The sequence below is a fragment of the Rhinatrema bivittatum genome, chromosome 2 (genome assembly GCF_901001135.1).
Source record: "Rhinatrema bivittatum chromosome 2, aRhiBiv1.1, whole genome shotgun sequence".
NCBI classification, from domain to species: domain Eukaryota; kingdom Metazoa; phylum Chordata; class Amphibia; order Gymnophiona; family Rhinatrematidae; genus Rhinatrema; species Rhinatrema bivittatum.
Window position 1 is genome coordinate 570,398,682 of NC_042616.1, and position 16,688 is coordinate 570,415,369.

General features: G+C 48.0%; 1 protein-coding gene across 3 annotated transcripts in view; it reads right to left on the bottom strand.

Annotated features, from left to right (window-relative positions):
• The window catches only part of CEP192 (centrosomal protein 192), a 1,292,743-nt gene that overhangs the window by 750,724 nt on the left and 525,331 nt on the right, over positions 1–16,688 (bottom strand). For all 3 annotated transcript variants that reach the window (XM_029590939.1, XM_029590938.1, XM_029590940.1), the window contains one exon: positions 14,879–15,767. In XM_029590939.1, the coding sequence (XP_029446799.1) occupies positions 14,879–15,767 (889 nt within the window). The remainder of the gene's footprint in view (positions 1–14,878; positions 15,768–16,688) is intronic.

Here is a 16,688-nt window from a genome sequence, read left to right on the forward strand (position 1 = left end):
CATGGTTTAATGGAACAAAGTCAGCATGGCTTTACCCAGGGCAAGTCTTGCCTCACAATCTGCTTCACTTTTTTGAAGGAGTTAATAAACATGTGGATAAAGGTGAACCGGTAGATATAGTATACTTGGATTTTCAGAAGGCGTTTGACAAAGTTCCTCATGAGAGGCTTCTAGGAAAAGTAAAAAGTCATGGGATAGGTGGCAATGTCCTTTCGTAGATTGCAAACTGGCTAAAAGACAGGAAACAGAGAGTAGGATTGAATGGGCAATTTTCTCAGTGGAAGGGAGTGGACAGTGGAGTGCCTCAGGGATCTGTATTGGGACCCTTACTGTTCAATATATTTATAAATGATCTGGAAAGAAATACGACGAGTGAGAATCAAATTTGCAGATGACACAAAATTGTTCAGAGTAGTTAAATCACAAGCAGATTGTGATAAATTGCAGGAAGACCTTGTGGGACTGGAAAATTGGGCATCCAAATGGCAGATGAAATTTAATGTGGATAAGTGCAAGGTGATGCATATAGGGAAAAATAACCCATGCTATAATTACACAATGTTGGGTTCCATATTAGGTGCTACAACCCAAGAAAGAGATCTAGGTGTCATAGTGGATAACACATTGAAATCGTCGGTGCAGTGTGCTGCGGCAGTCAAAAAAGCAAACAGAATGTTGGGAATTATTAGAAAAGGAATGATGAATAAAACAGAAAATGTCATAATGCCTCTGTATCGCTCCATGGTGAGACCGCACCTTGAATACTGTGTTCAATTCTGGTCGCCGCATCTCAAAAAAGATATAATTGCGATGGAGAAGGTACAGAGAAGGGCTACCAAAATGATAAGGGGAATGGAACAACTCCCCTATGAGGAAAGACTAAAGAGGTTAGACCTTTTCAGCTTGGAGAAGAGACGACTGAGGGGGGATATGATAGAGGTGTTTAAAATCATGAGAGGTCTAGAACGGGTAGATGTGAATCGGTTATTTACTCTTTCAGATAGTAGAAAGACTAGGGGGCACTCCATGAAGTTAGCATGGGGCACATTTAAAACTAATCGGAGAAAGTTCTTTTTTACTCAACGCACAATTAAACTCTGGAATTTGTTGCCAGAGAATGTGGTTCGTGCAGTTAGTATAGCTGTGTTTAAAAAAGGATTGGATAAGTTCTTGGAGGAGAAGTCCATTACCTGCTATTAAGTTCACTTAGAGAATAGCCACTGCCATTAGCAATGGTAACATGGAATAGACTTAGTTTTTGGGTACTTGCCAGGTTCTTCTGGCCTGGATTGGCCACTGTTGGAAACAGGATGCTGGGCTTGATGGACCTTTGGTCTGACCCAGTATGGCATTTTCTTATGTTCTTAAAATTAATAAAGGATAGGTCCCTCTGGGGGAGAATATTTCCTTTCATCAGGAGGGGAGGGCTGGGAAGGTAGATTAGAATCCTGGGACGAATCATCTGTCCAAGGATTATAAGGGTCATCACCAGCTCCCAAATGTTCTTCAGAAGGAAGTAACGGGGTTATTCCGAAGGAGGAATAGAAGGCATCTATGGAGACATGAGAGCATTGATGCCGGTATGGCTAGCGTCGAGGGAGACATCTATGGAGGCACCGATGGATGTTTCAGTGGCGGCACTCCCTATGGTGGAATGAAAAGCGGTGTTTCTTCATATTCCTCCGATGACGAGAGAATTAGCGAGGAAGGAGTCGGGTCCCTCAGTTCCCTTGGATCCACCGGTAGAAGGGCACCGATTAACTCGTCCATTCTAGCCAATAGCGGTGTCAGCACCATGGTCATTGGATCGGTGACCAGAGGAGGAACTGGTACCGGTTTCGATGGAAGTCCTGGAGTGCTTTGCCAATGGCCTCTTGGATCAACTGATCAATTCCTCATGTAAACCTGGGGCATGAATACCAGGTTCAGGAGTGGGAGGTAGCACTGGCATAGCCGGAGGGTCCACCGGTGAAGGTGGAATCATGGATCCCAGCACCTGTCCAGGTGGGGAACGCATCTGTGATCCAGAGACAGGAGAGGATGAAGCCTTTTCTGTATGGGGCTTCTTGGTCAGAGGCTCAGACGACTTCAATGTCGAGAGTTTGCCGTATCGATGGCTTGAGCTTTACGATGACGGTGTCTATGTTTTTCTCGATGTTCCCCCCAGTGTTTTTCCAGGAGGAACAGAGGGGAGTCGACACCCGTGGAGTCGAGGCCAGTCGGATAGCAGCAGATTTCCGGTGCTGGCGCAACATGGACGATTATAATGAACTCAATATGATATTCTATATCCACCATAACAGTGGAAACATTTTTTGGGAAAGATGAGGAAGGTTTCATACAACTTTATAACATCGCTGTTGGAATACAGACCTAAAAAACAAGAACCCAATTTAGTGTGTGTTCTAAAACAAACAACAGCATTTCAGGCTATTGCTAAATCGATCAGAACACACTGGCACATTTTGGGGATCCACGATGTATTTCAAGAACCACCTTTGATTGTTACGTCCAGGGGCAATAACATCAAAGATTATTTAGTACATGCTCACTCAATTATACCATCGAGCTATGACATTACTGGTCACTTTAAATGTAAACATTATAGCCATTGTGACACATGTATAGAGGGGCAAGAATGGCAAGATCCAGTGTCTGGTTATAAGATTAAGAGAAGAACTCAGACTAATTGCAATTCTAGTTATGTAGTATATGCTTTAATCTGCAGTTGCCCCAAAGTATATATTGGAAGAACAATTCGCAGCATAAAAACCAGATTGAACGAGCATAAATCTCGTGTACAAATGCAAGTGTTGACTGCGCAGAAAGTTTCCCATTGCGTACAGTATAATCATTCATTTTCCCAAATAAAATGGACTATTGTTGATCATGTAATTATTTCTCCTCGTGGCGGTGACCGCAAACATTTGTTAGATTTAAGAGAAGCTTACTGGATTTTCACGCTGGGAACGCAATCCCCGAAAGGATTAAATGAAGAAATGGAATGGAACACTTTATTGTAAGATCAGGTTCTTCCGTATCATCGACGTGATGACGTTGCAATAGGGATCTTCATTGATTGGTTGAATTTGAAGAAGCTTGGCGTGAATAAAAAGAGAGACGCTACCTGTGGTCTCAAGATTCAACAATGGCGACCATGTATTTGGCGAGTGGAAGTTGGTGAAAACGCCGCGAAGTTTTCAAACAGAGGATTGAAAAATACTGTCCCCTGATGAAGAATCCACGATTCGAAACGAGGCCTTGTCGGGATAGGGACATGGAGCCAAAAGTCTGATCGTGTATACAGAAGTAATGGGAATATTCCCCTTATAAGATCTTAAAGATTTAGTACCGGCGTTTATGGAGAATTGTGCATTATTGAAAAAAATGTGAAGTATCGCACTTATGAAGTAAATTGTTTACAAAAAGTCTACAAAAAGTTCCAGACAAGAATGCGTTGAACTGGGTAGTTCTATAAAATCATATGAATATCTGTTTGCCGTTCATTAAGAATTAAGAACTATTTTTGTGATCAATGAAATTGTTGGATATAAAAGAGCAACTGGTTATTTTTCAATTCAACTGAAAAACTCTTTTTCGGCGTTCATTCTAATTTGTGCTGGGACTTGTTGAACATCAACTCCGCAAGGGGTAAAGGACTTGTAATCAGACCAGAAAGAAATATTTTTAAGTTGCTTTGTTTCATTAAATTAATCACGCTAAAAAACACATAAAAATGTTCACGGGTTGGAGGAGGTCGGTTTATGATTAGAAACATTACACATTGCTGGATACGATGTTATAAAGTTGTATGAAACCTTCCTCATCTTTCCCAAAAATGTTTTCCACTGTTATGGTGGATATAGAATATCATATTGAGTTCATTATCGTTTTAGAGATTTTTTTCTCATCATAAAATATTAGAAATAATTCTTGAAAATTACGTTGAGGTGATATCGTGTTTTGGACATTTATGATTTATATCCCTTAGGAAAGATTATGCTTTTTTTTTTTTTTTTGGCGCAACACAGACGGCACTGGTTCAGACGATGTCGAAGCTATCGAAGGAGTCTGAGTTTTTGGCTGAAAGAGAAGACCCATCTTATCAAGTCGAGCCTTATGACCTTTTGGTGTCATTTGAGCACATTTGGTGCAAGTAAGGACATCGTGGCCAGACCCCAAGCACATCACACAGACTGTGTGATGGTCAGTGATGGACATTGTTCTAGTGCAGTCTGGGCACGGACAGAAACCGGACGCCATGGCTTCAACAAAATTTAGTCACGGTGCTGTCAATGGCCGGTAGGCCACGAGAGATAAACTCGACGGGAATCGACCGCAAACGGGCAAACACTTACCGTTCAAACCGTGGACCAAAGAAATCAATAAGGGGACTCACGTGAGGTTAGATGTTTTGAAATTTTTTAACAAAGTTCCATGAGGAAAATTCCTGTCAGGAAGAGCTCCTTAACCCGTGTAGCTACTGCTCCGTGAAAAAAGAAGACTGAAGGGGGACCCCTGCTGGCTGCAGGGTTGATGCTATGCTGGGAATGCCCAGTAGGTGCCAGTCAAAGTTCTGGAAACTTTGACAAAAGTGTTCCGTGATTGGGCTCCAATCTGATAATGTCACCCATATGTGAGAACTACTATCCTGCTTGTCCTGTGAGGATGGATCCAAGCAATGCCCCGCAAACCACATGGAGAATATTCTCCATTTTAACCTGTAAAACTTCCTGGTGGAAGGCTTTCTAGAAGCCACCAGCACCTGGGAGTCATTTTCCGAGAGGTCCGGGGCAGTAGAACAAGGAGCACAACATCCAGCCCGGAAGGCCAACGCCTGGAGGTTTGGATGGCGCAGAGCACACCGGGGTTCTGAATTATCGAATTGGGCGCAGTCCCCAGCAGATGGGATCCCTGATAGACAGATCTTGAAGGAGAAGGAAACATATCTGCCAGGGCCAGTGGGGCACCATGAGTATCATGGTCCCTCAGTCCTGTTGAATCTTCAAGAGAATCAGGAGAGGGGGATATGTGTACAGGAGAGGGAGGAGGAGTCAGAGGCCAGACAACCGTCTCATTCGACCAGGGAGCAAAAATTACTCATCTTGCAGTTGTTCCAGGAGGTGAAAAGGTCCACATCCAGGGTTCCCCATCACTGAAAAATCCAGGCCGCCACCGCCGAATTCAGGGGCCACTCGTGCAACTGAAAGGAGCAACTCAGACGGTCCACCAGCATGTTCAGTGTCCCGGGCAGGTACATCGCTCGCAGCGACATCCCCTGCAAAAGGGCACAAGAACAAATCTGTACAGCCTCCCCGCTTGCTGATATACCTCATCGCGACCTGGTTGTCCGTCCAAATCAGGACTTCCTTGTGTGACAACCAGTACTGGAATGCCCAGAGGGTGTAATGAATCGCCCAAAGCTCAAAGAGGTTTATCTGACAGACAGCTTCCTGAGCAATCCAGTGACCTTGCGTGTGTGACAGACAATGGCCTCGAGGTCTTGGGATGCCTGCTGCCATTGCGACCGCAACGTCCATTTGCCCTTCGCATACACAGGCGGGCGAGCAGGGTAAGACTGAAGCCTCAATGTGGCGCAACAAGCGAAGCAGAACGTGGGCACTCACATGCCACCAGCTGCATACGACAGTTGCCAACAATGCGAGGTTAAGAACCCGATCGTGGGGCAGAAATGCTTTCGCCTGCACCAAGTACAGCCTGGCTCCTATGAAGTCCAGCTGGGGACATGGGCAGAGGTGAGATTTTGGGTAGTTGATAGCAAACCAAGGACTGCAGCATCTGCATGGTCAGGGCTAAAGCATCCAGCAACCCCTGTGTGTGAGACGCTTTTGACCAGACGTCAAGGTATGGAAAGACATACACCGCACGGTACCTGAGATGGGCAGCTACCACCGCCAGGCATTTGAAGATACGAGGGGCTGAGGCTAAGCCAAAAAGCAGCACCCTATACTAGTAGAAAGCCTTCCCCATGACATAGCGAAGGTACATTCTGTGGCCAGTGAAGATGGCAATGTGAGCGTAAGCGTCCTTGAGATTGAGCGAGAAGAGCCAGTCTCCTCTTTTCAGGAGGGGAATCAGAGTGCCCAGAGAGACCATTTTTAACTTTTCTCTTGTGAAAAATCTGTTTAATGCCCTGAGGTCAAGAATGGGGTGCAAGCCTCCAGTTCTCTTCGGTATGAGGAAATACCTTGAATAGAACCCCCAGCCCTGCTGAGTGTGAGGAATAGGCTTCTTCCGCTCTTGCTGTGAGAACAGTGGAGAGTTCTGTCTGAAGTATAACCTGCTGGCCAGAAGAACCTCATGATGGACATGGGGGAGAGCTCTCTGGAATTCTACTGAAATTGAGACTTTATCCCTGGTGAAATATGGTAAACACCCATTGATCCAAAGTTATGGCACCTCAGTGGTGGGGGAAGCCAAGAAGCCTGCCTCCCACTGAGGGATCCAGCACCAGAGGTACATCCAGCTAACTTGTGCTCCCTTGCATCAGTCAAAAGCCTGTAGCCGGGGCTTGCTGGGGCCTAGGTGCCCACTGTTGATTGGAACGGTCCCTGGAGCTAGCACGGGGTGTGCGAGTCCAAGAAGCAGGGACATAAAACTTCCATTGCCTGTAAAAGGACTTCCTGGAACTTGGTCTGGAAGACTTCCTGGCAGAGGAAGGTGCATCTGAAGCACTAGTGGAGAGCTGTTGGACAGTTTCATAGTAGTCCAATTGAACCACCGTATCTCTGAAATTGTCCCGAAAAAGATTGACACCCATGCAATGGAGGTCAGCCAGCTTCTCCTGCACCTCTGGACGAAGGTCAGAAGCTCGAAGTCAGGCCATCCTACGAGCACTGATGTCCATGGCGGCCACCCAGGCTGCTTTCTCAAAGACATCGAAGGTGGATCTCACCTTGTTTTTTCGGCCTCCAGACAATGGCAGAAAGCAAATCCTGTTGCTGTTGTGGCAGGCTTTCTGAAAGCTCCTGGACCTGTTTCCACAGGTTTCGGTGGTACTAGGTCATGTACAACTGGTAGGAAGCGATACAAGCAATGAGCATAACACCCTGAAAAACCTTCCTACCCAAAGCATGCAGCAACCTATGTTCTTGTCCCAGAGGGGCAGAGGCATGAGTGCGGGAGCGCTAAGCCTTCTTGAGTGCAGACTCCACAACCACAGACTGGTGAGGGAGGTGACACCTCTCAAACCCTATGGCCTGCTGCACCAAGTAGGTTGCATCCGCCTTCCTATTCACTGGAGAAATTGAGATCAGATGTTCCCTCATACAAAGGAGAATCTCCTAAAAGATGTCATGAATGGGAACAGCCATTATCTCCTTAGAAGCATCGACAAATTGGAGGACCTCCAGCATCTTATGTCACGCATGGCCCTGATGAACCCCGCAAAGTAGAGATCTTCCGATGGGGAAGGCTCGGACAGGGGGTTATCAGACTTTGGACTCAAAAGAATCGTCCCCCTGTGGGTCATAAGGGCCTTCTTCCTCACTGAGGCCATTGCAGGACCTACACGGCGAGGCGGCTCAACGCTCTGCACAGCTTGGAGCACTGTGTTCTGCACTCTGTGATCCAACGCCTCCTGAAAGTCCCATGAGGCCAAGACTGACGGAAGGGGACGAGGAGGCATGGTGCCCGGCACAGATATCGGTGGGGAACGCCTAGGACTCCTGGGTTTATTGGAGGATGGGGCCCTCGAACTATGGGATCGCTTTGGTGGCGGTACGGCAGCCATCGGTACCAGGCCGGAATCGGAGCTATGCGCCCAACAGCAACTGCTGTCGATGCTTGCAGGATCTCCCACAGTGCTCGGCCTGGTCTTTCCCCAGCGCTGACGTAGTAGAGGATCCTGAAGTCCTGAAAACCGGTGAGATCATGGAAGACCAATTACCAATCACCATTCCTCTCAGTCTTTTGAAGATGTAGGCATAGGGATAGTGAGGGGGATCATATCGAGAGGCTCCACTCGATCCTCAGGTGTTAATGACTCAGACAAGGATGTGGATGGAGCAGACATTTTGGGACTGAAAAGTTTCATCATTTTATCGAGTCGTGTACAACAGCCCTTGGGGGCCATCTGGTCACAAAGCTGTCACCCTCTGACCATGCAAGGCCCCCAGGCAGAGAATGCAAACCTCATGCGGATCCGTGATGAACATGGTCCGTGAGTACTGATGAAAGCCGGACAATGCCATGACAAACAACCGGCGCGCAGTTGATGACTGGGGGCCACCAAGACATGGGATGCTGGGAATTGACCGCGAAAAAGGAGAAAAAAATATTTTTACCTACCACACAGAGGAGAGACACCGACTGTGAAGTGGGACCTATCGATGTAACTGAGGAAAAAATTCCAATTTTAAGCACAAAAGGCAAAAATGAAGCAGAGCTCCACAAACCGCAAGGCTACAGCACTGAGGAAAGAGAAAGACTGAAGGGGCACCTCGCCTGGACGCACGGATAGTGACAAAAGTTTTCTATGCCATGCCAGGTTCCATCTGATGTCATCACCTATATGTGAGGACTACCATCCTGCTTGTCCTAGGAGAAAACTACAGTATTCAAAGTAGGTGGTAATAAGATTGGATAAGCAGTTTGGTAGCACACTCCTAATGGAAAGGATGGATTTTAGCATTGTTATAGAGAAAGAAATGATGTGGGTACAGGAGAAGCATCAGAGATGACCCCAAAGTTATAGGCTGAAGTAACCAGGAGGATGAGTATTAGCCACAGATCATAAAGGAATATATGTACGGTGTGCTGGTCCATTTATATTAATTTCTTGCAATAACATTTTTACATAAAGATGTAGCATTAAGATAGCTAAAAAGACTTATTACCAAATGAAAGGTTGCCCAACATAAATGAAACAGGTTCACTTGTGCAATTTTACCATGGCTACCCACATTCAGTAAGCTTTATGCTTATTGGCACCTGGAAGAGTGGACGCTCTCTTGTAAGAAGTGATAAGGCTTACCTTGAATAGGTGCAACCCATGTATACCGGCAGCCGGGCGGGATGCTGAGTCCATCTGTCTACACTAAGGAAAACGAGATTATCAGGTAAGTTATCTCAACATTTCCTAGCGTGTAGCCAGATGGACTCAGAACAAGTAGGATGTACAAAAGCTTTACTCCCGGACTGGGCGGGAGGCTGCCTGAGGACCGCGTAGGACTGCCCTCGCAAATGCTGTGTCCTCCCTGACATGGACATCCAGATGGTAGAACCTGGAGAAGGTATGAAGGGAGGACCATGTCGCCGCTTTACATATTTCTGCAGGCGACAACATCCTAGATTCTGCCCAAGATGCTGCTTGGGCTCTGGTAGAATGAGCCTTGACCTGTAGAGGTGGTGACTTCCCGGCCTCTACGTATGCCGCTCTGATAACTTCTTTAATCCAGCGGGCGATGGTGGGCCGAGAGGCCGCTTCTCCTTGTTTCTTCCCGCTGTGCAGGACAAACAGATGGTCCGTCTTTCGTACGGCTTCTGTCATTTCCAGATATCGGGGCAGCAATCTGCCGATGTCGAGATAGCGTAGCAAACGCCCTTCTTCTGATTTCTTCAGACCCGCCGTGGTTGGCAAGGATATGGTCTGGTTGAGGTGAAATTGTGAGACTACCTTAGGCAAGAAGGATGGAACCGTACAAAGATGGATAGCCTCTGGAGTGATTCTAAGAAAGGGATCACGGCAGGACAGCACTTGTAGCTCCGAGATGCCACGTGCTGAACACCTGCCAGCAGGAACACCATCTTCAAAGTGAGAGAACGGAGAGACAGGCCCCGGAGGGGTCTGAAGGTGGATCCCGCGAGGAAATCCAAAACTATGTTGAGGTTCCACAGGGGCACTGGCCACTTCAGTGGCGGATGAATGTGCTTGACTCCTTTCAGGAAGCGGGAAACATCTGGGTGCGTGGCAATGGTCTTGCCATCCCTCCTGGGACCGTAGCAAGACAGCGCAGCCACCTGAACTTTGATAGAGCTTAGGGAGAGACCCTTCTGAAGCCCATCCTGCAGGAAATCCAGAACAATAGGGATTGTGGTCGCATGTGGATTGGTGCCATGAGTGTCGCACCAGGCTTCAAATACTCTCCAGATCCTTATGTAGGTGAGGGATGTGGAAAACTTGCGAGCTCGGAGGAGTGTATCTATCACCGGCTCCGAGCAACCTCTTTTCTTCAGTCTAGCCCTCTCAATGGCCAGACCGTAAGAGAGAATTGAGCTGGATCCTCGTGAAGGATGGGACCTTGATGTAGCAGGTCCCTGAGCGGAGGCAGGGGAAGGGGCTCCCCTGCCAGTAGTCTTCTAATGTCCGCGTACCAGGGTCTTCTTGGCCAGTCTGGTGCCACTAGAAGAACTAGGCCCCGGTGCTTCTGAATCTTGTGGATAAGGGTGCCCAGCAGGGGCCAGGGAGGAAAAGCATATAGCAGGGTCCCTGGAGGCCATGGTTGAACCAGGGCGTCGATCCCGTGAGAGAACGGATCTCGCTTGCGGCTGAAGTATCTGGGTACTTGGGCATTGGACCTGTGCGCCAGTAAGTCCATGTCCGGAATCCCCCAGTGATCCACAATCATCTGGAAGGCTGCGGGCGACAGCTGCCATTCCCCCGGATTTAAGCTTTCTCTGCTGAGGAAGTCTGCCATGGTGTTGTCCCTCCCGGCAATGTGGACGGCGGAGATGTCCTTAAGATTCGCCTCTGCCCAAGCCATCAGCGGGGCTATCTCTAGGGACACCTGTCTGCTTCTGGTTCGGCCCTGACGGTTGATGTATGCCACCGTGGTGGCGTTGTCGGACATCATGCTAACTGCCCGGTTCCGCAGTCTGTGAGCAAATTGCAGGCAGGCTAACCGGACTGCCCGTGCCTCTAGACGGTTGATGTTCCACCCTCACTCTTCTCTGTTCCACTGCCCTTGTGCGGTGAGTTCTTCGCAGTGTGCTCCCCATCAGCTCAGGCTGGAATCTGTGGTGAGCAGAGTCCATGTGGGGGATGACATCTTCGACCCCCTGCTCGTGTGGTTGGACTGCAACCACCACCGTAACTGGGTCCGCACTCTGGCTGGCAGAGGTAGATGTACGGAGTAATCCGGAAGCGAGGGCTCCAGCGAGAGAGCAGGGAGCGTTGCAGAGGTCTCATATGGGCCCTTGCCCAGGGTACCACTTCCAGGGTGGATGCCATGAGGCCGAGAACCTGCAGATAATCCCAAGCTATGGGCCGGCTGGCTCCCATCAAGGACCGTAGACGCGTCTGGAGTTTTAATCTTCTCTTGGTGGTGAGACTGACTTTGTCTGCGTGGGTGTCGAACTGGACTCCCAGGTATTCCAGTGATTGGGAAGGCTGTAGGCAACTCTTGCTCAGGTTGACTACCCATCCCAGGCTTTCCAGAAGGGCGATCACTCTGTTGGTTGCCCGATGGCTCTCCTCTCGGGATTTCGCCCTGATCAGCCAATCGTCTAGGTAGGGATGGACAAGGATTCCTTCCCATCTGAGCGCCGCTGCAACCACTACAATCACTTTGGTGAAGGTCTGCGGCGCCGTGGCTAGCCCGAAGGGCAAAGCCCGGAATTGGAAGTGGCATCCCAGAACCTTGAAGCGTAGGTAGCGCTGATGATCCGGATGGATCGGGATATGCAGGTAGGCTTCTGACAAGTCTAAGGCCATGAGGAATTCTCCTGGCTGTACTGCGGTCTTGACTGAGTGCAGAGTTTCCATGCCAAACCTCGAGACCCTTAAGTATCGGTTGACTGACTTGAGGTCCAGTACAGGCCGGAAAGTGCCCTCTTTCTTGGGTACCATGAAATAAATGGAATAATGTCCAGAATCCATTTCCCATGCAGGTACTGGGATTATGGCTTTCAAGAACAGAAGCCTCGCTAGGGTAGCTTCCAATGCTGCCTTGTTGTGGATTGGACACAGACTCCACAAACCTGTCTGGAGGGGTGTGATGGAAGTCCAGATAATAGCCCTCTCGGATGATGGAGAGGACCCACTGGTCCGACGTAATCTCGACCCATCTGGGGTAGAAGAGGGTTAACCTGCCCCCTATGGCTCCGTCCCCCGGATGGATCAGCTGATTCTCATTGGGAGGCGCGGCCGGGCCCTGAACCCGAGCCGGCTCCCCTCTTATGCTGCTTGGTCCTAAAGGACTGGTTCCTGGCCTGAGGACGAGGTGCCTGGTAGCGACTCCTATAGGGAATGAAGCGTTGGGAGCTTCTACCTCTGGAGGGCCTTGGAAAGGCGCGCTGGTTCCTTTTGAACCTATCTTCTGGCAGTCTAGGTACTGGAGAGGCGCCCCATGTGCTGGCCAGTTTATCAAGGTCGCTGCCGAACAGGAGAGAACCCCTAAAGGGCATTCTGGTGAGGCGTGTCTTTGAAGGAGCATCGGCTGACCAATTCCGTATCCAGAGCTGCCTCCTGGCAGCTACAGAGAATGAGATCCCCTTGGCTGTAGTACGGACTAGGTCGGATGCAGCATCCGTGAGGAACGAGAGAGCGGACTCCATATCCGCTGCCGGAGCATTGTTCCTGACCTGTGATAAACAGGAACGCGTCACCACTGTGCAGCAGGTTGCGATTCGCAAAGATAGAGCTGCCAACTCAAAAGTCTGTTTCAGGATGGCGTCCAGTCGCCGGTCATGAGGTTCCTTGAGGGCCGCCCCCCCTCAACTGGAATGGTAGTGCGCTTCACCACCGCGCTAACCAAGGCGTCCACCTGAGGGCACGCCAGCATCTCCTTGATTGCCGGTTTCAGGGGGTACATGCCCATCAGGGCCCGACCCCCTTTGAATAAGGCCACTGGTGCAGCCCATTTCAAATCTATCAGTTGCTGTGCTGCTTGCAAGAAGGGAAAATGGCGGACTGTAGGACAAAGACTTTCCAGCAGAGGGTTCTGCGTAGATGGCGCCGTAGTGCTGGGGCCTGTAATAGCCAACTCCGCCAGGCACTGAGATACCAGGTCGGAGAGATCTTCCTTGGGAAAGAACCGCCTCATGGTTTGATATGGCTCAATCCCCGAGGGAAGTTCCCCCTCCTCGGGGGGTTCGGACTCGTCCTCTGAAACATCAGGGTCCGCCTGAACCGGACTGCCCGGAGGTGGGTGCCCACGATAAGGGCGCGAAGGTCCAGGGGCAGGATCAGCTGGAGCAGCAGTAGGGCCTGGACAGGAAGCTGATTGCATCTGTACGAAGGCATGGATCCCCTTAAAGAGATCTACCCAGGAAATGGAAGCTGTCTAGTCGTCGGGGCACTAGGTCCCCTGGGATCCCAGGTTGGTCGAGACTGCCCGCTAGATCCGGGGTGGCCCCTGGGGAACTGTCAGCAAACCTCGGTTGAGACTGGTCCTGGCCCGAGGCTCCCACGGCCTCCTCACATTGGGCACAAAGGGAGTCTGGCTCCTCGCTGTGCGTGGCCCTAAGCTGGCATGCTGAGCAGAGGCCAAGAGCTTTCACACCGGAATCAGGAGGCGCCACCGCAGGAGACGCCGGGGCGCTCGAGTGTTCCATTGCGCGCTGTAGAATATGCACCCAATATAATATGTGCCCAATAATATGCGGTCAGCGATATACGCTCAATACAATATGCGCTCAATACAATATGCGCTCAATAATATGCGGTCAGCAATATACGCTCAATACAATATGCGCTCAACAATATGCGGTCAGCAGTATACACTCAATACAATATGCGCTCAACAATATGCGGTCAGCAATATACGCTCAATGATATACAATATACGCTAAATGATATACCATATGCGCTCAATAAGAAGCGGTCAGCAAATATGCGCTCAATAAGATACAGGCGCCTAGCATGGGCTCAATACCTGAACAAGGCCGACAAAATGGCGACCTCCGCGGCGTGCCGCATACAGGCAACGCCGCCGATCCTCGTACCTCGGAGACCAAAAGTAAGAGATGTACGCCTTACCTGATCCTCGGCGCTTCCCAGCTGGAACCTGGGCGGTCTCCGGCTGCGGGGGGAGAGGGGAAATACCTTCACCGCCGCGCTTGAGGAAATGCACCCGCTGCCTCTAGGTCCACGCCGGGACCGAGGCGCCTCTCAGCCCGACCCAAGCCCTTCTCGCTCGGGGGCTAGGTCCCTGCCGCGATTCGGCCACCGGACCGAGGCGTAGACCTCAGAGGGATCGCGGAAATCACCCCGGGAAACTCAACTGGGGGAGGGACCTGAGGGTATCACCGCAGGAGTGCGGGGCTCGTTGTTCTGTAGAATTTTAGCAAGTAGAAAGTAGATTGGAAAACACGCTCAGCGAGCGTGCAGGCTCTCCAAACTGCTTTGGAGACTGAAATTACTGAATTGCCTCACTTCCTGTGGGGGTATATGTACCCGTGCTGACGTCAGATCAGTCTCCAACTGCTAGCACGAGCACACTATACCCACTTGTTCTGAGTCCATCTGGCTACACGCTAGGAAATTTATCTATTTTGGGACTTGCTCTGGGAGTGTGCCAATATGCCAGCTGTCCTCTATCATGTAGTATACTGAAAACAGTTCCCCCGACAGAATCCGATCTGGGTTAGCAAGGAAACTAATTTCATGCACACTTACCCTGTAATAGAAAGTGAAGTGCTAAATTTTAGATTAAGATGTTGCACACAAGCAGGGGTACAAAGTTTTAATCAAACATACTGAATGGGCACTTATATGTCTTTTAACGTGAAGCATATTATCATGAAAGCAGTTGTCAATCTGCATTAGTTTTTAACAACTACTTCTAGACCTAACAATACTATTTATAAGCATTCTTCAAAAACAGTTTTGAATGGAGATCTTCTCTTAACTGGATTTATATTTTATTAACTGAGTTAAAATTGCTTAATTTGCATTTACAAATGTGCCTAAACTTACCAAAACCAGATGTCATTCTTGTTCCCCAATGCTGAAGTCCACCAGTTCCATGATGTCCAGTATATGAATTCATAATATTATGATTTACAGAACAAGGATGTGTGTTATAGACTGATGATGTACTCAATCCAGAATGAACATTCGAGCCTACTGGAATTCCTATTGTAACAGAGTTTTGAATATGTCCTCCTTGCATAGAGCCAGGAAATCCAGGAGAAACACAATAACCTGCAGAGCTATTAACCTGATATTGAGGCAAAGTAACAGTTCCGACTGAAGATACAGTTCCTAAATATTGCTGTGCAAATGCTGTGGATGAAAGTGAGCGGCCAGTAAGGAGTGTAGGAACTGCAGAAGGTATTGGTTGCATGTCAGAAACATTAAAGGACTTGAAGCTTGAAATAGGAATATATTGATCTATAGGAATGCTCTCCGTTAATGAAGCACATACACCCAACCCACTATCTGCAGGCAACATATTTAAGGGTGACAATCCTGGATTTGGGACTTTGTCTGTGAATTCCTGCCATACCAAAGGAGTATCTGTATTAATAGACAAAGCCTGGCAGGAAATTCTTGATTTACTTGGTAAAACAGCGTTAATACTGTCCCTCTGCTCTTTAAATGAGGAACTCAAACTGGATTCAGACTGGTTTCCTTTTGGAGAAGGCTCTTTAAATAATTCATTAGGTGAAATTTCATCAGTTTTGCCAGTAGGAATTTTACATTCTGATCCTGTTTGACTTGTTTTTCTTGAATTGGTATCCTCTGATGTTTGTCCAACATTTTGCCATGCAAGGTTTTCTTCTGAGTATTTTGAAGTGTGCTCTTCTGGTGGAGTTGGGCTGGCTCGAACTATGGTTGTGCTCAGCTCAATAGTTTTATTACACTAAAAAATAAAATTGAAATGGTTACAAAATGTCTAATTTTCATACCAGTCAAAATAATAAATTAAAAAGTTCTATCTTGCTTGCGAAAAATACCAACATATCATACACGAGACAAATTAGGAAACTGTCTTCCAGAGCCTCAGGAAAATTTAAGATCTTTATCTCACGGGCAAAGCAGTCTCAGATCTCTCAGTAGAGAGCTTTAAAGCAGCATTAAGCAAAACCATATCATCGCACTTGATTTACAAATGGGGAAAAAAAAAACCTACAGCAGAGATTCTTACATATGTCCTGGTAATCCTACAGACAGTTGAATTTTCAGAATATCCACAATGAACATGCAGATATTTTCATATCCCAAGTCTCCAGTATAATTAAATATTTAATATGCGTATTTGTTGTGGATAAACTGAAGAGACCAGGCCTTTCCTAACTTGTCGTGGTAGTTACCACGACAAGTTAGGAACGGCCTGGTGTACAGACACTATATAATGGCATTTATGTATTGACAAGTACATCAGATTGTTGCAAAAATGGTAGGCACCATAATTAGGAAAAAATGTATTAGCTATGCAGCTGGCTGGATAAGAAGATAAGGAATGATAAGACCTACAAAAGAGAAAACCCCCATCCCAGAAAAAAAAAAAGATCCATACAATGCAGAAAAGAGCACTAGCCTAGTTATTCAAGAAAGGAAAATTGGTTCATACCTGCTAATTTTGGTTCCTGTTATACCACAGATCAGTCCAGACCAATGGGTTATGCACTCCCACCAGCAGATGGAGTCAGAGAGCAAAGCTTTGAGGCCCTGGTATCCCAAGTGTGCCACCTGCAGCTAATCAGTATTTATCGATACCAAAGCAAAGTATAATTGACAAAAAAACCATCTAATTCCTGAAACAAGGGCGAGCAGGAAAAAA